The sequence below is a fragment of the Saccostrea cucullata genome, unplaced genomic scaffold (genome assembly GCF_032062105.1).
Source record: "Saccostrea cucullata isolate Sc308-1 unplaced genomic scaffold, CSIRO_AGI_Scuc_v1 ctg5835, whole genome shotgun sequence".
Taxonomy (NCBI): domain Eukaryota; kingdom Metazoa; phylum Mollusca; class Bivalvia; order Ostreida; family Ostreidae; genus Saccostrea; species Saccostrea cuccullata.
In genome coordinates this window covers 13,711-36,755 of record NW_026929736.1, presented here as the reverse complement: position 1 = coordinate 36,755, position 23,045 = coordinate 13,711, and the positions used below count along the sequence as shown (strand labels likewise).

General features: G+C 35.6%; 1 protein-coding gene across 3 annotated transcripts; it reads left to right on the top strand.

Annotated features, from left to right (window-relative positions):
• Positions 1 to 2,183: 2,183 nt before the first annotated feature.
• Positions 2,184 to 22,877, top strand: LOC134282057 (multiple epidermal growth factor-like domains protein 8). 3 transcript variants are annotated; one of them, XM_062764492.1, is made up of 18 exons: positions 2,184 to 2,447; positions 2,691 to 2,841; positions 3,003 to 3,186; positions 3,528 to 3,691; positions 4,128 to 4,275; positions 4,382 to 4,628; positions 4,858 to 4,969; positions 5,139 to 5,328; positions 6,215 to 6,414; positions 6,604 to 6,865; positions 12,004 to 12,181; positions 12,953 to 13,139; positions 13,426 to 13,602; positions 16,313 to 16,455; positions 16,803 to 16,935; positions 17,313 to 17,532; positions 17,878 to 20,493; positions 20,704 to 22,877. In XM_062764492.1, the coding sequence occupies exons 1-17, from the start codon at positions 2,218 to 2,220 to the stop codon at positions 18,831 to 18,833; spliced, it is 3,882 nt and encodes a 1,293-aa protein (XP_062620476.1). In that variant the 5' UTR covers positions 2,184 to 2,217; the 3' UTR covers positions 18,834 to 20,493; positions 20,704 to 22,877. The 3 variants fall into 3 exon arrangements, with proteins under 3 accessions (XP_062620476.1, XP_062620474.1, XP_062620475.1); XM_062764490.1 differs by having other exon boundaries at positions 4,128 to 4,284; XM_062764491.1 differs by lacking the exon at positions 20,704 to 22,877 and having other exon boundaries at positions 4,128 to 4,284; positions 17,878 to 20,513.
• The last annotated feature ends 168 nt before the right edge of the window (positions 22,878 to 23,045 follow it).

Sequence of the window (23,045 nt, the reverse complement as noted above, 5' to 3'; positions counted from 1 at the left end):
TCAAAAGTTTGATTATAAGTCACACAATCTTAAAATATGCTTTAAAATAGTGAATACAGTAAAACATGCTTAAAACTAAGTTCCAGGGACATTCTGTTTTTAGCTCACCTGAGCCGAAGGCAAGGGGCCACAATGGCCGACCAAAGTTTTACGTAGAAATATATAGGAAAATTCTTTAAAAATCTTCTTCTCAAGAACAGAAAAGCTTTAATTGCTCATATTTATATGGAAGCATCCCCAGGTAGTGTAGATTCAAGTTTGTTCAAATCATGACGCCCGGGGGTAGGGCGGGACCACAATGGCCGACCAAAGTATATATGAAATTCTTTAAAAATCTTCTTCTCAAGAACAGCAAAGCCATAATTGCTCATATTTATATGGAAGCATCCCCAAGTAGTGTAGATTTCAGTTTATTCAAATCATGACCCCCGGGGGTAGGACGGGGCCGCAATTGCCGACCAAAATTTTATATAGAAATATATAGGAAAATTCTTTATAAATCTTCTTAAGAACAGCAGAACCATAATTGCTCATATTTATATGGAAGCATCCCCAGGTAGTGTAGATTCAAGTTTGTTCAAATTGTGACCCCCGGGGGTAGGGCGGGGCCACAATGGCTGACCAATTTTTTATATAGAAATATATGGGAAAATTCTTTAAAAATCTTCTTCTCAAGAACAGTAGAGCCATAATTGCTCATATTTATATGGAAGCATCCCCAGGTAGTGTAGATTCAAATTTGTTCAAATCATGACCCCCGGGGGTAGGGGGGGGCCACAATGGCCGACCAAAGTTTTATATAGAAATATATAGGAAAACTCTTTAAAAATCTTCTTCTCAAGAATAGCAAAGCCATAATTGCTCATATTTATATGGATGCATCCTCAGGTAGTGTAGATTCAAGTTTGTTCAAATCATGACCCCCGGGGGTAGGGCTGGGCCAAACTTTTGGATTTAAACTTTTCAATAGTAAACCAATTACAGCCTACTCCGGATATATTGAAATTCAGGGGACTATGCAAGTTATTTCAATATATCCGTAATTCAATATAAGCGAAATCGTGAAGCCGCCATTTTTACAAGTTCAATCCCGATCTAAAATAAAGAAGAACAAACCCAAACAAATCAACTTTGTTTTCGTTTATCCATAACAGTAAACAGATAACATAGAATATGAGTCCTTGAAAGTTTAGATATTTTTTTTTTTCTGTTTCAATTTTTTTTATTTCTGTTTCATTGAAAAGACAATCTTCAACATCATTATTATTCCCCGATCGCATTTATTTACGGTTTGGAGAAAATTCACCGGACTTAACCGGTTGAGTACTGCTGAACGCTGATTGTATTTCATAGTAAGCGTACTCGGTCTAATCCCTTAGTTATTTCGAGTTTAGGCATATCAATAGCCATTAAAGTACGTATTTCATTTTAAAGTTATGTTTTTCTTCTAGATCTGTGGGGGTTACTTTATTACATTTAGCTGTTTAGTCTCGATATGTTCGTATTATACACGTGGACGCAAAGAATTCAACAGTGAAGAATTTTATTTCGTAAGAGCATGCAGTATAAAAACACAGAAGGTGAAAACTTAATTATTCACACCTTTGTATATCAATTGGTCAATCAGGCATAATTACTGTCACCAACCGTAACGACAGCCGCCAGGGAGTACTTCAGTATAACCGTTATGAAAACAACTCATTATCACCTGTGGGGACCGATCAGTGGCTTCAATATAAGCGAAATTTCAATATATCCGATTTCAATATAACCGTTATTTTAATGCAAAGAATATGAGAGGCAAAAACTGGGGATTTATTTCTGTTTCAAAATAAGCGGAATTTCAAAATAAGCGAGTTCAATATAAGTGGAGTAAGCTGTACTACTTTTTCCTAGCCACAATGCTCGGGTGAGCGATGTGGCCCATGGGCCTCTTGTTAATTATCACAAATGTAGTAAGTCATGGCCATTGAGTTTATAATATGTTGTTAGATTACAAGGAATGAAAATCTCTTTCATTGTTCTAAGTTTTCATGCATTATAAGTTTTTTCACTATATCCATATTTACTGAATAAACTTGAAATTCTCAAGGGATCTTTAGCTTCATATTTTGAACTACCTCATATTCAGAATCTTTGGAGATGGATGTCATTAAAGGATGATCTTATTTTTTTCAGTCCCACGGAACTTGTGTTTGTTTATCTAACCTGGACTTGATGATTTTCCCCTGGAACTTTTTAAAACCAATCAGCAAGAAGAAGACAGGAAGTGCCACTGGTCGCTATGGTCACAGTGTCACTTCCTGTGGAGAACATGCGGATTCCTTTTATATGTTTGGAGGATACTCTCAGGAAGATGGCGCTCTAAGTGACATCTGGATCTATAATCTTACCACGTACATGTGGAGTGAAGTGGTGCCCATCACCACGAATCATCCTGATGGCAGGTATGGATCATTTATAGTACATGTATCAGCTAAGCTATGTATAATATACAACTTTGATGTCTCCAACACTGACATCTTTAACTGCTATATATGACAGTGCATCAATGGCAAAATGACTTAACTGCTGTTCTGTAATGTTTTTAACCATTTTGTAATACATTTTAAACAAAGTTGGGCATTTCCTAAAAAGATGTTTCAAGAATTATTGCTGGGGTTTTAAGATTGTCAACTATTTCCTTTTAGATTCTTTCACCAAGCCGTCTGCAGTCCGGCGTCCAAAGAGATTTTTGTGTATGGAGGGGTGGTGAGGAATAGAGATGGAGCTTATAAAGCAACCAAAGAATTCTGGAAATATTCCATTGGCTCCAGAATGTGGCTCAATCTTACTGAAAATGTACGGCCTTTATCTTTGCACTTATAAAAATTTAAGACTGTAATTGAACAAGAGACCTTATTTTGAAAAGAAATGAGACTTCTGAAAGCACCTTATGCATGTTCTAGATTCTTTTCTTTGAAAAAGGTTGCCTTGAAATGATTTTGTTGTTACTTTGACAGATACCAGATGATTTCAGTCCACTTGCGGGACATTCCATGACCTTGGTGAAGGAGCGATTTCTGGTGGTTATTGGGGGGATATCCTCGGAGGACTATTTCTCCAGTGATATCTATATCTATAACACAATGTATGAGGACAACAAACCAGCATGGAGCAAATACAGTCTCGGCAGTCTACCCAGGGGTGTGTATGCTTCAGTAACAGTTTTCACAAGAAAAAACCCATCATTTCAAAAACTAAAAAGTTTAAAGAAAGCAATCAGTGCACAGAAAAAATATTTATGATCAAAATCGGCAGCCACCATGATTAAATTTTTTATTGCACTTTAGTATTGACACCTGTTTTTAAATGACTTGAGTAGTTATTTGTGTTTATATGATTTTTAGAAAAAAATATATTCTTACTACCAGGGTTTATGTATAGATGATAAATGAGTGAATCTTGTGATGGAGCTGCTGACCTGTAAACAATGCAGCATTTCAGCAGTGTTTCATACAGTAAGCTAGCTCTGATCTCTTGTACAGGTTTATATGGTCACAGTGCAGTATATTATCCAGACAAAAGCATTATCTACATTCATGGAGGAATGGCATTTAAACAGTCCAAGTTTGATGTTTCAAGGGATACTTATGTGTATGACATGGAGAAGAATATGGCTTATTTTATACATACCAGGACTCACGAACAGGTATAATTAAGGCCAGTTATATAAGTTAATCATGTATAATTGGTTAAAGTCATCGATATCACCATATCTAAGGTTAGATAGAAAAAGATACTGTAAATGTAATTTCATTTCAAGAGGGTAAAATTCCAAAGAATCCAAATGTCTGTTCATATGTCTGAATTACACTCTGAGTAAAGTGTGTTAAATTTCTGCTGAAAATTTGTGACCCCATATATTCCACACCGCTATGTGTGCCCAGGATGGCGTTGTAATTTGTGTCCAATTTTAATAATTTCTGGTTTTGTAGGCTTTGCTGCAAGTGTTGTGCATGCCCTGGATGACTTTGTTATTGTTGTCTGAGTTTAATAATTTCTGGTTTTGTAGGCTGTGCCGCGAGTGTTCCACACTGCTGTGCGTGTCTTGGATGACTTAGTTTTATTATTTTCTGGTTTTGTAGGCTATGCCGCGAGTGTTCCACACCGCTGTGCGTGCTCTGGATGGAATGTTGGTGATTGGGGGAATGGGAACCAGAGGACAAATAACAAATTACATGTCACTCTTCAGATTCAAGTGCAGCATATGGCACAAGTACCAAACAGACTCAGGTATGACTGGTATGCTAAAGATCTGATTTCTGTTGTTTTAGTAGCATTTATAGCTTTACAGTGATATACAGTTTAAAGCAAATGATGAGAATAATTGTCTTTTCAGATGAACGTAGTTCATCGTACAGGAAAATGACCAACTCATTAATAGGAGCTAGTTCCATCCGCCAGAGGAACCGCATTTATGTGGTGGGGGGTTACAATGGCACCACCTATAGTCAGATGGTGGAGGTGGAGCCTAAGGAGACTTTCTGTCAGACTGCTCTACACGAGAATGACTGTAAGGCCATCCCAAGCTGTGACTACTGTGTCAGCGAGGGCATCGGAATCTGTATGGAATCATCTGATGACAGGTGACCACTTCTCTACATTGTATAATTAAGAGATGTTACGTTAATTACCCTTTCTGCATTAATTATTTTATTTATCTTAAAGTTTTTATCTGAATTTACTATTAATTATAATGATAATTTAGGAAAGTTCCTATTTTAGTAAGTAGAATTTCTCGAAACACTTTCCAACAGGAATGATATTATGGAACAAAATGTTAGAAATCTGAATTACACTTATTTCCCCTTACAGTCGCTGTTCCAGAGGAGAGGTTTGTGATGAAGGCTGGTTTAATAAGACAGACTGCAGTGTCTACACCTCCTGTCACACCTGCCTTACAGGAAGTCCATACTTCAACACACAGGTACCTTATATACAACTGTTCATACTTAGTGGGAAAGCACACATGAAATGGCGAATAGTTACAGATTCTGCGAATAGTTAGAGATTCTGACTAGAAAATTAAATCTCAACATTTTTAAAAAAATGAAATCCTCAATCCTGTATGTATTTCCTGAACTCATCCTTTGTAGCCCTGTAAATGGTGTATGGACTGTGCCTCTTGTATCAGGGCTGAGGAACAGTGTAATAATCACAATAATTGTGAAGAGAAGTCGGCCATTACGTCTCCTCCCCACTGCCTGCAGGAGAAGTGTGACGTGGGACAGTGTAAGGACTGCCTACATGACCAGGGCTGTATATGGGCCAATTGTATACACCAGGGTAGGTACAGCAGACATTTCAAATAGTGGGTTAAAAAGTAGGTCAAAAATTAAATGGTAAAATATAGCAGTTGGATTTTGACTTAAATCTTCCAGATGATGAAATATGAAGTGGATAACATTATGATTAGCTGATAACAAGACCAAACTCTGTAGCCTAGATGTCCAAAATCCTTGTCATTAAGGCAAAACATTCAAAATTCAATGCGGCAGGCAGGCTTTTTTTTTTTTTTTTTTTTTTTAAGCAGGTTTTATACCTTTTTTTAAGTCATTTCTTTAAAAAAATGATAATATCTACTAATTCTTAATTTTTGTTCTCTGAAATTAGTTATAATATGTATTCAATGTTATTCCAAACATTTATTTAGTAGTTAATTCATAAAATGTTGTAAATTTAGAAGAAATATATTGTTTTTCTAATAAAAACGTCTATCTTAACATTTATGAAAAGGGGAATAACTCAATTTTCTTTTTCCACTTGGAAAAATAGAAAATTGAGTTATTTCCCCTTTCAGTATGTCAATAAAATTGATCAATGCGGCCGTTTTTGAACTGATGCGGCGTTGCCTCAGAAACTATTGATTAATTTTTTTTGGGGCCTAAAGTACACACCTTTCACCCTATCATGCAGACTTGCATATTGAACAATACAGTATAATGTAACCTCCATAAAACCGGCACCAATAGGGAAGGTAAAAATTGTGATTAAAAACTTAATTGATTGCTCATTTACATTTTTTGATTTATTCTGAATTAGTGTGTTCAGAAGGACTTAGTCATTACCTCTGTATCTTATAATTATTCAAGTGTCATATAATAAGTTGAACTTGTAGTGTGATGTTTCCTTTTTCAGGATGATACTTCAAGTTGATATTTTGTTTTCACAGGAGAGAACAACATTCAGATTGTAGACACCAGTTTCAGTTCCACCTGGAGATGTACACGGGATGTGGTAGGTGGTGTCTGTACAAATCACAGTGTGTGTCCCCGGAGGTGTGATGAACACACGGACTGTCTGTCCTGTCAGGAGGCCACAGGGAGGGGGGCGGGGTCCAGGGGCTGTGTGTGGAGCTCCGTCAAACAGCAGGTCTGTGTAAAATATAAGGAGTATTTTATTCTCCAAACAATACATCAATTTTGCAAATTATATTAAGAACTTTATTTTTCTTAGTCCATATGAGATGGATTGTTTATATCTAATAGAAAAGTCTTCTTTAGTTGAATTTATTAGTCAGAATATACAAATAATTGTCTTACATACATTACCTGTTTGCAGTGTTTTGATGAGGCCCTGCTGCCCCTACGCTGTGTTGGGGGGGAGTGTGGTATCATCCTACAGAAGGAGCCACAGAAATGTCCAGTCCCCTGCTCCCGATTCCAGATCTGTGCCGAGTGTATCCAGGCTCCCTGGTGTGGCTGGTGTGCCTTCGCCGGTTACGTAGGGGAGGGGATATGTATGAAGGGAGGTACACTTAACCCCACAGGGAAGGGATCTTGCCTGGAAAACAACATAAAACATAGCGAAGGATATATACCTAGTAAGTAGACAATAGGATTTAGTTCAACCCTGCCAGTGTGTTATAAAGACCCTTTTCTAGGAAAGTTTGTCTGTTTGGGAAAAATTTACTACAGAACAAGGAAAAACAAATAATGGCCAAGGGAATTGTTTAAATGCATTTTAAATATATCTTGTAGCCAGGGTTCAGCCAACAAGAAGTGTACAAAATGTAATGAAAAATGTAGAGGAAACTTGCATGACAAAGTACATCACTTCTGATCTGAATTTACATTTTTAGGTCACCTGAGTAAACTCAGGTGACCTATTGCTATCCGTTTTCGTCCGTCGTCGTTCGTCGTACGTCGTACGTCGTACGTCGTACGTCGTTCGTAAACTTTTGAACATTTTCAGCTTCTTCTCTGCAACCACTGAACCAATTTTAACCAAATTTGGCACAAAGCATCTATAAGTGAAGGGGAACAAAAATTGTGAATTTCATGATCCCTGCCCCCCTGGGGACTAAGTGACGGGGCCATAACCACTTAAATTAATTCAATCCTTAAAAATCTTCTTCTTTACTCCTAGACATCAATCAGTCAAACTGTTTGCATGATTGTAACTAGGATTAAGCCCTTTACCAAAATTATGAAATTTATGGCCCTGGGGTCACGGGTTCTAGTGCTAGGGCAGGGCTAAATAAGTATATAGTGAAAATGCATTATTTCTTTGAAAATCTTCTTCTCTGCTCCTGGGTATTAAATAAACCAACTAAGTAGATAGTAATGATGAGCAAGAGTGCCTCTTCCAAAATTGTGAATTTTATGGCCCCAGGGTCAGGGGTTCTGGTGTTAGGGTGGGGCTCTATTGATTATATACAGTGAAAATACATGATTTCTTTGAAAATCTTCTTCTCTGCCCCTGGGTATTAAATAAACTAACTAAGTGCATAGTTATGATGAGCAATTTTACCAAAATTGTGAATTTTATGGCCCCAGAGTCAGGGATTCTGGTGTTGGGGGGGGGGGGGGGGGCTCTAAGATTATATAGTAAAAATACATGAATTCTTTGAAAATCTTCTTCTCTGCTCCTAGATATTAAATAAACTAACTAAGTGCATAGTTATGATGAGCAAGAGTGCCTCTACCAAAATTGTGAATTTTATGGCCCCAGGGTCAAGAGTTCTGGTGTTTGGGGGGGGGGGGGCTCTATTGATTATATAGTGAAAATACACGAATTCTTTGAAAGCTCTGCCCCTGGGTATTAAATAAACTAACTAAGTGCATAGTTATGACACACCTCTATCAAAATTGTGAATTTTATGGCCCCAGGGTTAAGGGTTCTAATGTTGGGGGGGGGGGCTGACTCTATAGATTATATAGTAAAAATACATGAATTCATTGAAAATCTTCTTCTCTGCTCCTAGGTATTAAATAAACTAACTAAGTGCATAGTTAAGATGAGCAAGAGTGCTTTTACCAAAATTGTGAATTTTATGGTCCAAGGGTCAGGGGTTCTGGTGTTAGGTGGGGGGGGGCTCTATAGATTATATAGTAAAAATACATGAATTCATTGAAAATCTTCTTCTCTGCTCCTAAGTATTAAATAAACTAACTAAATGCATAGTTATGATGAGCAAGCGTGCTTTTACCAAAATTGTGAATTTTATGGTCCAAGGGTCAGGGGTTCTGGTGTTGGGGGAGGAGGGGGCTCTATTGATTATATAGTGAATATACATTAAATCTTTGAAAATTTTCTTCTCTGTCTCTGGGTATGAAGCAGATTAACTACCTATAGTTATGATGAGCAAGGGCCCTAATCTTGTAGAATTGTGAATTTCAAGGCCCCAGGGTCAGGGGTGGGGGTGGGGCTCTACTTATATACTGAAAATGAATTAATTGTTTGAAATCTGCTCCTTTGTATTCTTAAAACATTTATTTATTTTTTGATAGGCAATTTTAAGGGTGCCTTTTTAAAATTTGTGCAATGTGTTGACCTTGGGTCAGGGGTTTATTTCACAGTGTTGGGGGCACTACTGATTATTGCTAAATATTACTGATTAGTTGGAATGCATTTTTGTTCCCCTACCTTGCGTATGGGTATTCAGTACCCTTGCGAGGTGATCATGAATAATTCATGAATTTCAATGAATTTACCATAAGCAGGTGACAATCGTTCATGAAACGTTCATGAACTTATTATTGGACATTTTCAAATCAATAAACCAAGCTAAGCAACTGCTAAGAGTATTGTTATGATGATCAATGGTGCCTCTTTCAAAATTGTGAATGCCATATAGCATCTTGCTTAAAACATGAATCAAATTCAATAACTGGAAAGTTGTTGCAGAATGCTCAGGTGACCTATAAGGCCCGTGGGTCTCTTGTTATAAACACAGAAACTCTTACATTATGTAATTGAAAGGGACGCCTATAAATTTCCAAATAACAATCCTGTTCTCTTTCTTTCTCTCTTTGTACTAGCCAATACAAGCCGTAAGTTTTATAATTGTTAAAATAGTTTTATCATTTTCTTACATTTTTTATGCATGTTTTTTTTGTGTATGTGTCATCTGCGAAGCAGGGAGAATCGTTTGCTGTCTCTTTAAATGAATGTTACAACCTATAGGAGTATTCACGCAAACAAGTGACAAAAATACTGTACATTGGCAAATAATCACGATGGTTTTATTTTCGCTATGTTTGCGACTTATCATTTTTCTGTGAAATTAAACCCATCTTTAATGTTTAGTTTTTAAAACCTGTAAATGCTTATACGAAATTTTGAATTAATTTCTTGCAGCGTGAAATTTTAACACCGTGGAATTAAAACGAGTTACAGTAAGAAAAACCTTCAAGCTAATCCCAGGAGGTTTAACTTAACAAGATGCAAGGCCTAAGGCTGATCCTTAAAGGCAATGACACACCAAAAATTCAGGCTAATCCCAGAATGTCGGGCTTAATCCAGCAGCCCAAAACTCTGAACTGATCCCAGAAGCATATAAGCTATTACGTTATCTGCCTGGGCTGATCCTACCAGGAGCCCACAATGCCCAAGGCTGATCCCAGCAGCCCACAAATTTTTAAGCTGATCCTAAAAGCATAAAAGCTATTCTTAATGCTAACTAAGCTGATCCTCCCCATGCACAATACTACTATTGGGTTGATCCTAGTTGCACATAAAATACCAGATATCAAAATGTACCACTCTATATGAACCCTTTATCTTAAAAAGAGTGGTGTCTGGATCAGACAAGTTTGAATTGAAATTACTTGTGTATGGTTCAATACCATGGGCTATTTTTGTCTTTTTGACAAAAGCACAAGAGTTAGGTACAATCAAAGCACAAGTACAATCAAAATATTCCCAATGGCTGGTCCGTAACTTTCATTATATACCCTATATGTTACTACAGCAGGTGACACGTCATCTTAATTGGAATATTTTTGTTTTGTCATATACATTGTATATGATTTTTTGACATTGCAATTTGAAATGATTTATAAAGATATTACAAATTATTCAAAGAAACGATTTTAGTCTGGCGCAATATTTTTTCATTTTTCATCTGTTCTTTTCAATTGCATGTTGTAAACACTTATAGTTTTCTCTTTCTGTGTTGTTCATCACCACTTTATTGTGAAGCTTTTTGTAAAAAAAATTTTTTGACCTGTCTGTCCAGAAATTTCTTATTTCTAATGGAGAAATCTCTCCTATCAGCAAGAAATTCTAAGACTCATACAGTAAAATGTTGACGTTGATCATATACATTTACATATACTCAAGAAAATGTTATTTTTCTTAAAATGGCAATGGGTTATTAAGCACACTAACATTTAAATTTTAAAATTTATTATACTTTGTATTTTTACTGTAGACATACTTTTTAGGTCACCTGAGTAACTCAGGTGACCTATTGCTATCTGTTTTCATCCGTCGTCGTGCGTCGTGTGTTAACATTTGAACATTTTCAGCTTCTTCTCTGAAACCACGGAACCAATTTCAACCAAATTTGGTATACAGCATCTATGGCTGAAGGGGAACAAAAATTGTGAAAATCATGGCCCCAGGGTCAGGGATTCTGGTGTTAGGGCGGGGCTCTTTTGATTATAGAGTGAAAATGCATTAATTCTTTGAAAATCTTCTTCTCTGCTTCTGGGTATTAAATAAACTAACTAAGTACATAGTTATGATGAGAAAGAGTGCCTCTTCCAAAATTGTGAATTTTATTGCCCCAGGGTCAGGGTTTCTGGTATTAGGGCGGGGCTCTATTGATTATATAGTGAAAATGCATTAATTCTTTGAAAATCTATTCATTTGCTCTTGGGTTTTATGCCAATGATTCAAGTATATATATATTTGTGATGAAGAAAGGTGCATCTAGCAAAAAGGTTATTTTTTATGCCCCTTGGGTCGGGGGGGGGGGGGGGGGTTAACATAGTCTGAAAATAAATTAATGCTTTGAAATCTGCTCTTTAGTATTAATCAACCATTTTATGATAAAATTTGCAAAATTTTGAAATATGTGGCCCCAGGGTCAGTGGTTCCTTTGGGGTGAGGTGCACAACTGGTTATGTGGCCCCAGGGTCAGTGGTTCCTTTGGGGTGAGGTGCACAACTGGTTATAAAGTGGAAGTGCATTTTCTCTTTGTTACTCTGATCTACCTCTGGGTATTAAGTAAATAGAGTAAGCATGCTAAGTTTATAATTATGATAAGCAATGGTGCATCTTTCAAAATTGTGAATTGTAAATTTCATGGCCTCTGGGGTGAAACACAAACCAATTTTAATTATTTGAAAGTTGTTACATGATACTCAGGTGACCTATAAGGCCCGTGGGCCTCTTGTTTTCTGTGTAGTATGAATTTAATCTATGTGTATAGAAAGGCAAATGTGGAGTTTGTATAATTTTTTACACTGTAAAATGAACAAAAATAATTATTGTGATTTGAAAGAATTTTGACCCCATGGGAAAAGTTTTTTTACAGGATTTACTAGTAAATTATAAAAATGTTATATTTTTAGAATATTATTCTGAATACACTAATTATCAAGAAACCAATAAAATTAAATGTTATTTAGTAAGGTGTCTCTTTTTCTTAAATAAGAGGAAATACTGTAAACATATATAAAGGGCACATTTTAAAGAATTTTGTATAGAATATCTGTTTCTTTTTTGTAGTCAAAATGTGGACCAAGAAGTCTAAAGGTGTGCCAACCTGGGCCTACAGTTCCTGTCCCCCAGAGAATGAGTGTATTAACACCCACCACGACTGTGATAACGAGAGCGAGAACTGTCACGACACAGAAACCAGCTATAACTGTACCTGCAAGAAAGACTATCTGAAGGACCCTATCAGGTATGTACTACCTGTAAAGTCCTCTATAACTGTACCTGTAAAAAAGACTATCTGAAGGACCCTATCAGGTATGTACTACATGTACCTATAAAATCCTCTATAACTGTACCTGTAAAAAAGACTACCTGAAGGACCCTATCAGGTATGTACTACATGTACCTATAAAGTCCTCTATAACTGTACCTGTAAAAAAGACTACCTGAAGGACCCTATCAGGTATGTACTACCTATAAAGTCCTCTATAACTGTACCTGTAAAAAAGACTACCTGAAGGACCCTATCAGGTATGTACTACCTATAAAGTCCTCTATAACTGTACCTGTAAAAAAGACTACCTGAAGGACCCTATCAGGTATGTACTACATGTACCTATAAAGTCCTCTATAACTGTACCTGTAAAAAAGACTACCTGAAGGACCCTATCAGGTATGTACTACCTATAAAGTCCTCTATAACTGTATCTGTAAAAAAGGCTACCTGAAGGACCCAGTAAGGTGTGTACTACCTATAAATCCTCTATAACTGTACCTGTAAAAAAGACTATCTGAAGGACCCTATCAGGTATGTACTACATGTAAAGATCTCTTGAGAAATCAGTGGGTTACACTTTTCTAGCTGCAGTTCACTGGTCTGAAAAAATTGGGATGGAAGACCATCACTATATAACTTATCTTGCAATGCCTTCAAGGTTTAATATTATGAAGCTAGTTTTATCATCAGGACATAATATGTCTACATTGTATTAATATTTTGCATTTATTTTGTCTCCAGTGGTAAATGTAAGCCTCATTGTCATGAGAAGTGTATGAATGGTACGTGTGTCCGGCCGGAGGTCTGTCAGTGTAACTTTGGTTACGTCGGGAAAACATGTCAGACGGAATGTGATTGTTACGGGAACAGTGACTGTCTGAATGAGCTCTCCCTGCAGGAATGCCACAACTGTCTGAATCATACCAAGGTAGATTTTTTTTTTAAATCAATTGAATTGTAATGTTGGATGCATTATGGGTATCACACACAAACATATGTACAGTATTGGGGTTGTCAAATCAGTCAAAATTAAGTCTAAAATGACATCTCTTGGATACTTTAATTTTAAAGAGGGTACATGTATTTTTATAATTTAGTATTTGGTAAATTTAAAATGTGTAATTAGAGGTCAAAATTGTATTAGCTAACAAACTTACAATAAATACAGTTTTCAATCTAAAACAGTATTTAATAATAAGTACTTTCTATTGTAGGGTAAGCGGTGTCAGTACTGCCTGAGTCGTTTTGTGGGAGACCCCACGGAGAGGAAGCCCTGTGTCTCCTGTTTTGTCTACTGTCATAACCACACCTCCTCCTGTATCTCCAATGACTTCTATAGTGACCCCCACTTCATGGCTAAGTTCTGGCTTAACAACTCTATCATAGATCAGGTAAGTCAACAGTTTTTTTTTCTATTTTGTATTAATTAATGGTTTTAAGTCATCTCTCTATATGCATTTAAATAACTTAATGCCTGTCTAGACACCTATCTTGTTATCTTATGGTGCTTGATATAAATCTTTTGAGAAATAATGACTCACCCAACCTAATGAATTGCAGAATAGGACATTTGTCTGGTTTCTACTTAGTTCAAGCAAACTTTTCTGATCACCCATTTTCTGGTGTTCATCTGTCTGTCTAGCTTCCTCTCTACCATCTGTAAATTTTTCCCATTTTTCAACTTCTTCTTAGAACCACTGGGCCAATTTTAACCAAAGTTTGTATAAAGCATCCCTATGCAAAGGGGATTCTAAATTGTTGAATTAAAGGATTAGAGATATATAGTTTAAAATACATGTACATGAATAAAAAGTGGTTTAGAATTTCACTTCACTGTGTTATAGATATTCCACGGGGTTCAAGATACTGAAGTTCAGCTTAACATGACGAACATCAAACAAAGAAATCATAAAACAATGTTGGAGCCATTACTCTTGAACCCTTGATATAATGAGTTTAATATTGTTGATGCTCATAAATCAGTGACATTAAAATGTGACATTTGAGACTCGAAAACAACATGTCAAAAATGTCATTATTTCAAGGTCATGATCAAGTCTACTGCTGAGGAAGGGGGCACATCTGATTCTGGTAAAAAAAACAAACATCGTGATAAAATTGGATTAAATACTTATTACACAAAGACCTTCGGTAAAAGGTGAATGGATGAAAGGTCATTAAATTGAGGAATAATTTATTAGAACAAAGGACACCCCTAGTTGGTCTTGACTTTATAATGTTAGATATGGAAACCTCAGCATTTACTGCCAGTGAGGCAGCAGACTTGTAAGCAGTTAGTAATGTCATTTTTAGCTCACCTCAACGAAGTTGGGGGGAGCTTATGTGATACCCTCGGCGTCGGCGTCCCAGGTTAAGGTTAAGTTTTTTGGGGCAGTTTTCTTTTTAAGTACTTCTATGTCCTATATTGATTAGACATGCATGGAAGATGCTTCTAGTGTCTTTCATTGTACCAGTCCAAGATTCAGATGCTGCAGTTTAAACAAAGAAATGACCAGATTAATGTTTTTTGGAGCAGGTTAACATTTTTGGTGCAGTTTTTGGTGTAGGTTTCATTTCCAAGTAACTATAAGCCCTATGTCGACCAAACTTGCATGGATTATATATATAAGGATGCATACTACCGGGCTTGCTTCAGATGCTGAATCTGACCTACATTTTCCGGTTGAGTGAACAGGTTAAAGTTTTTGTGCAGGTTTCATTTCCAATTAACTATAAGTCTTATGTTGACCAAACTTGCATGGATGATACATCTAAGGATGCATACCACCAGGCTTGCTTCGGATGCTGAATCTGACCTACATTTTCTGGTTGAACGAACAGGTTAAAGATTTTGGTGCAGGTTTCATTTCCAAGTATCTATGAGTCCTATGTTGACCAAACTTGCATGGATGATACATCTAAGGATGGATACTACCAGGCTTGCTTCGGATGCTGAATCTGACCTACATTTTCTGGTTGAATGAACAGGTTAAAGTTTTTGGTGCAGGTTTCATTTCGAAGTAACTATAAGTCATATGTTGACCAAACTTGCATGGATGATACATCTAAGGATGCGTATTACCGGGCTTGCTTCGGATGCTGAATCTGACCTACATTTTCCGGTTGAGTGAACAGGTTTAAGTTTTTGGTGCAGGTTTCATTTCCAAGTAACTATAAGCCCTGTGTTGACCAAACTTGCATGGATGATACATCTAAGGATGCACACTACCAGGCTTGCTTCGGATGCTGAATCTGACCTACATTTTCCGGTTGAGTGAACAGGTTAAATTTTTTTGTGCAGGTTTCATTTGCAAGTAACTTTAAGCCCTATGTTGACCAAACTTGCATGAATGATACATCTAAGGATGCACACTACCGGGCTTGCTTCGGATGCTGAATCTGACCTACATTTTCTGGTTGAGTGAACAGGTTAAAGTTTTTGGTGCAGGTTTCATTTTCAAGTAACTATGAGTTCTTTAATGACCAATCTTGCATGGATGATACATTTAAGGATGCATACTACCAAGCTTGCTTCGGATGCTGAATCTGACCTCCTTTTTGTGGATGAATGAAAATGTTAGTTTTTGATGCATGTTTCATTTCCAATTAACTATGAGCCCTATAATGAGCAAACTTGCATGGACGATACATCTTAGGATGCACACTAATGGACTTGCTTCGGATGCTGAATTCGACATACATTTTTCAGATAATAGACCAGGTAAAAGTTATGGTTGCAGGTCTATTTCCAAAAAACTATAAGGCTTATATAACATTGTATAAACCAAACTTGCATAAATGTTGCATCAAGAGATGAAAACTCTCAAGTTTGCTTCAGATGCTGGATTTTGATTACATTTTCATGAAGAAGAACTAGATTAAATTTTTTATGTAGGTCTATTTCAAAGTATCAGATCAAAATTGCTTAAATATTTTCATTTTTGGAATGTACACTTTTTGTTGGTTAATTGTGTGACTTTGCCTTACTTAAAGACAACATTCGTTGAGGTGAGCTCTGTAATCTCTGATTACCTATGTTTTTGTATGGGCCATATTAAAATAAGTATACAAATAATTTACTGTATTGAATATATTTTGCAGAAAAACATGACAGGACCAAAACCGAGAGATGCCATGTGTATAGCGTGTCAGAACAACACAGAAGGGAAGAGATGTGATCGCTGTCAGGAGGGCTACTTCAGGGTGAAGAAAGAACACAAGACACTGACAGACGTCTGTATCAAGTAAGAACTGCTAGAATCCCTAAACTGAAGTTTGTGACCATTTCTCAGACTCCTCTATTTCTGCCATGGACAAAATCAAACTGAGTATTAATGTAAAAGAAAGGGGATGTAAAGTTGTTTTAACAAATTCCAAATGAAGATAAACAATATTGAAATTTGGTTATGATAATCTAAAATCACTTTGTTAAGGGTAATAAGGCTGTAAATTGTCAATTTAGATTTTTTACACTGTAACAGTCATGAGTTTATTCACAAAATACATACTAAAGCAGGCATTGGGTCTCAAGTGGAGTTTTAATAGTTCATAAACATTCTTCAAGGTTTTATGTTGTAAATTTTACATTTAGGTGTCAGTGTAATGGACACAGTGATACTTGTAAGAATGACACCGGAGAAGGTTGTCAGTGCCTTAACAACACAGAGACCCCAGCTTGTAAATCTAATTCTGACCCACAGGCAGAAAAGTGCTGGCAGAAACAGGTAGGTCAACAACAAAAATCTAACAATGACCCACAGGCAAAAGAGTTCAAACAGAAACACGTGGGTCAACACAGAGATCCCAGCTTGTAAATCTTACACTGACCCACTGAAAGAAACAGGAAGGGTACTGATTACAAAAACCTTAAAGGTCAACGCTTAACCCCCCCTGACCTGAAAATGTAGCAATTTTTTCTAAGAATTAATGAAGAACAATTCATTTTCTAGGTGATTTGACTTAATACAAATGTACATTGCCTATATCTTTTCTGAATTTTTTCATGTTTACTATGTAAAATATACTAGTTATTAAAAAAAGCAAAGTTTTACCCATAATTCTGGTTCATTGTTAATTCTGTTTCATTTCTATCATTTTATAGTGTTCCAAATGTAAAGAGTACTTTATTGGTGAGCCGACAAAGGGACATCACTGCTACAGACAAATGACAGTAGATAAAGAGTACTGCTTTGACCCCAGCACCCAGACCAACTGTAACCAGAACCCAGGGCCCCTCTACAAGGGAAGAACCGTGTTTTTTGCTGTACAACCTCGGTACCTTAATGTGGACATCAGGATCACCATAGACGTCACACATGGAGGTAAACAGTTCCTACAGAATCAAGTACAGCCTTGCTAATATTAATATTTATGTGTTATAGATTACTGCACTTTGTCTCTTGAAAGTGAAATGGAAATTGTCAGTAAAATATGATATGATAATTTTTTTTGATCTTGTGATATGTTGTAAATAAGATGCTTATTAGTTTTTTTAAAAAATCATTCTTAATTATATTTGAGACATCATTAAACTTAACAGATTATAAAAAAGATCCTAAAAGTTTGAAGAGAAATTATGTGTATTATTAATACGAATGCAGTTACATGTGTCAATGAAACCTATCCAAAGTTTAGTTTTTAATAACCAGATTAATTTGTACTTGCAGCTGCTGACGTGTATTTTTCGTCAAGTGAGAAAACATTCACTGTAAATGTTCAACAAGGCACTGGTGTACATATGGTGGAACTAGACTCGGACTTCTCCACTCTTCCTGACTCACTTCAAATACATACAGGATTCCGTTCACGGAGAAGTATTTTTAATTCGACCTCTAACACGTCCCACCCGCACATAACGCTGCAGGCTACAAACTTCCACACATATCACACAGTGCAGGAGACAGGAGCCATTATTAAGTTTGAGAATGTCCGATCACGTTTGGTAGTCACATTACCGCTTGACCAGCATGACCTCAGAACGTCCAAGTTTTACCTGATTATTTATGGCCAGGGTGATGGTAGAGGACGGGGAACATTTGGAAACCTGTACTTCAGACAAGATCAGCCACACATCGATTTGTTTGTGTTCTTTTCCGTATTCTTCAGCTGTTTCTTCTTATTTCTTGCCACCTGTGTTTTATTGTGGAAGTTCAAACAGGCTATAGACACCCAAAGAAGTCGTCAACGACAACAAAAAGAGATGCTACACATGGCTTCCAGGCCTTTTGCTAAAGTCCTAGTGCTTATTGAACCAGAATCCTGCATTTATTCTTCTACTCCAGTTCCTAGAAGAAGAACCAAATATACCAAAGTCACTTCAAGAAATCCACACCACCTTCCCTCCCTAACTCCTGTGGAGAGTACTCTACCCCCACTGACAATGCATAAACCAGTGTTCATGAAAGAACCATTGAGCCCCTTTGATATTGTTCCCATAGCGACTGAACCAACAGCAGACAATATGGCCGCCTTGAGAACTGTGGTCATTCAATTACCGGGGGACCAATCAGTGCCCTCCAAACTCTGTCTAGGGACGGGGCTCACTTACCAAAATAGCCGCACATATAATCATAGCCACCAGAAGTCAACGGTGAGACAGAGGACGGGCCATCAGTACTGCTGAGGTCTTAACTAAGCCATTGATACATTTTACGTCTTGTCTATTTCATATTAATTAAGGTTAGTTAATTTTCTGGTAGGAATCTGCTTCTTTGAGTGGCTGTTTGAGCTACAGCAAAAGTTCTTTAATTCAAATATTTAATTTGATCAATTTTGTGGTTTATATTACTGATTAAGTGTTGTAAAGCAGAAAATTGTTGTATATGGATGCCAAATAACTATCCCAATGGATTATATAAAAAATCAGCTATGTTCTGGACTGATCTAAAGTGTCATAAGTGGCAAACTGCATAATATTCATTATTTCATATGCTTTAATATGTACAGATTCAAAGTATTCTGTCTTCTGTCATGAAATTTAAGACTATCAAGTCATGAACATGTACATACATATTCCTATTTTATAATTTTTTTTGTTTTGGAAAGTCAGTGAAATCTGTAAAATAGATAATGCTGGTAGTGTCCAAGGAAAAAAAAATTCTATCCAGTACGTGCCATTTTGATTTGGCTATTGGATAATAAAAACATACAATATGAATGGTTATATATTGGCTCACTAGTATCAATCCTCCTTTTCCCCATACAATTATAAATATATGTATTTTCCCTCCTCAGTTTTATAAGAAATATCTGTGCTGTCGTATGAGATATTCATTGTGACTGTGATTGCTGTTTGAACAAATGTAAGTGTTCAGGAGAGAACTGTGTTCTAAAGGTGCTTTATGAATGTTATATTGTCTGTTCATTTTGAGGCATGTGTACAGTTAAAATTACTATTGCATTGAGATATATTTGTCTGATTTGACTGCTGTGAAATTTTATGACTGTGTTTAATGACTCTGATGATTTAATCATATGTATCGGTTTGTACAATGGTGTTTTATGTATGTGACTTCAAGTTTGTCTTTGTTTTTTTATTATGTTCATATATATATAATTGATATTTGTAATATGTTAAATATTTTTCTGAGAGTGTGAGTGCCATATTTGTCCATCATTTTATAAAGTCGTTGACAATGAATTCATCAAATCATCAAGCACTTGCATCGTAAAATCTCTTGTGTTAGCTACAATGGTCAACATTCCGTAGTGGTTTCAGAATTGTGTAGTTGTTAAAATAAACCATGTATACCTCTTTTTCAAGTACAAATGCTCATCTAGTCCTAGGAATTATATATTTACTGTACATCATTATCTGTGTTTCAGGAAATTGGCATTTCTAGCTTGGTAATTAGTTTTAATCTTAAAATTTATGCATTATAAATAGGAAGTTTTGCACCCTGGTGATTTTTTGTTTTGTGTGCATAAGCAACATTATTAACTTTGTTTTTACAGAAAAACTTTATTTTCATTGATACTAAATATTTGGGCATTTCATGGCAGATTTTCTTTAAAGTAATACTGAATGTTTAAGAAGTACCTGGTAATACTAATGAACAGTCTTGTAAAATGTTTTTGGCCAAAGCTTTTCTAGACAATTTTAAGAATGTGCAATTACATGTATTTTGAGATTTACATTGTCTGCTTTAAAAAGAAAACTGTGATATTAATAACTGTAAAATCATCATTATCTGTGGATGACCAATGTTTGTTGATTGATCAGCCACAATGACAGATTTGAATCCCCAGGAATATAAACTTGTCTGGCACATCATTTAAGTTCTGTCACCTCTGTACTGTAAATCACTTTTTATTCGTGAGAACTTTATTTTCGCGTAATTACGCGAGACAGTGTGCTCGCGAAAATTTAATTCTCGCGTATAATGGTATTGCTTAAGAATATTTAGAGCAATATCCACAGTTCGCAAAAATTTTGTCTCGCTAATCAAGAGTCAATGACTCTCTCGCGAGAATAAGGTGTCGCGAAAATTTAGTGATCTACAGTATTCAATTTACCTCCCAAGATGTAACTTCAAACCAGTAAAACTTCGGTTTCCCGCATACAAGATCTCCCATGAAGTAAAAATAACAAATAATGTTTGAATTTTTATCAATTTACACTTTGAAAAATCATAAATTTTCAGACTATAGACAGAAAATAGGATAAATTATTTTTTCCTGAAAGCCATACTGAAGTAGACTAAAATGAAACCCATCTGAAAACAAAAAAAACATTATTTTTTTGTAAACTCTATCACTTTGCTCACAATTAAATGAGTGTATATTCCATTTGTTTCTGATTTGTTTCTGATCTGTTACTCTAGTCAGTATGCTTTTTAAAATTTTATTTTTGCTAATCCATTTATGTAAAAAAAAAAAAAATCTTGTTTCTTGAAACAGTTTGGCAATTTTGTGGATTGTAAACTATCAGTTATCGTTATGACAGGCTGTCTTACTGTGTGTGTGTTTTTTGCCAAAGTTGTTACATTTATTTGACTGAGATATTTCACTGCTTTATTCAATCAAAATAATGCTTACTTCTTTTATCCCCTTGTTAAAAAGTGCTTTTGTAACCCCCCTCACCCCAATGCCCAGTATCATGATCCAATGATTGTCACTTACCGTATATACTCGCCTATAAGTCGTTTTTTGGGGGAGTTAAATTTTGGTCCAAAAGTCTATGTCCAACTTATAGGCGAGTCATAAAGATATTGGTATTTTTCTGGAAAGTGAAACGTAGCATTTCATATATACTACCCCAGGTAGTATTTCTGACGATTACTGAAGAACACAGTTTAATGTACCTGGTATAATCATTTATGCATTCAAAGATTATATATAAAGTACAAGTACTTACTATTTAAATAGTTTTATTTTTATCTTAAGTGTATATTATTCATTTGTTTAATGATTTAAAATCAAATATCGGCATTATTTAGAAAATATATTAATAGAACACAACTAAAAAGCATCAGTGAATTGATTTAAAATGTCAAACGATTCTGGCAAAAAGTTGTACCAACTTATAAGCGGGTCAATGGCAAATCCCTCCATGTTAACCTAAGAAGAATACAACCGACTTATAGGCGGACCGACTTATAGGCGAGTATATAACGGTAAATTACCTGGTATGTACAGTGTTAGTTGTAAATTTATGCCATTGCCCAAGTTTGTAAAAAGTTTATGTATAAGAATCATAGATTTAGTAGGAAATAGAATTATTACTCTACGTACAGTGTACTAGATTGATATAATCATAAGTATATATAGATTTTGTAATTCCATGATTCCATGACAAAAGAGAAGATAAAGATTTCATAACAATGCATGTATCTGTCAACAGATTTTTTTACTCATGATGAAGATGTGATTTAAAAAAAAAAAAGTAAGAGCTAAATTTGATAGGATCCTCTTAAATGATATTGTATCAAAGTATTTAATAAATTTTGAAAAAAAAACAACCCAGATGACAGCTGAAGCTGGAAGGTCAGGCATGTATGGACAGTTATGTCTGATTTATTTTTTGGGTGTACTCACGCAACAATAATCATTATATGATTTTTTAATCAATTTGAAAGTTATTAATTGCTCAATAGTGGCTAGGAAACTTTGAAATAAAAATTGCTTTAATTATGTTCCGTAGACTTTTGTTAAAATTTGATCTCCTGTATTCTCTTTAAAAGCCTTTTGTTTTACCCTTTACAATGTCTTGTTGATGACTCAGAAATACATGTGTCGAAGCAAACTAATCCCCCTGGCAAGTACTTTTGTATTTATATATACATGTACCAGTTTATTACATTATTATGAGGAATCCTTTATATAGAAAGCTTTAACTAAGACTTATTTTACAGTTGGCATTTGAGTATTAATAATTGTAACATGTACTTAAAAGCAAATTTTTAAAATTATTCATATACATGTATACTGTAAACCAACTTTTATTCACGACTTTATTTCATGATTTACCAGGTATAAACTAGTTCTCGACAATTAATTTTTGCGATCAAGCCTTTTTTGGATCTGTTGTTAATAGACACATACACTTTAGGACTGGTTCGCACCGAGAAATATTCATGATGACAAGGCTCTCGCGAACTTCGCGAAAATTTCTCACATGCGAAAAAAAGTTTGTTTACAGTAAACCAACAATTATTTCCATTATGATCTTTCACACTGTAAACAAACAATTATTTCCCTTATGATCTTTCATTGGTGACTTATCAGTTTGAATTCCATCTGAGATGATTAATTTTTGTGATGCAGGGAGCATTCATCACAAATACATATACATGTACAATGAACAATAAAAGGTTCATAAAGAAAATTATTTTTC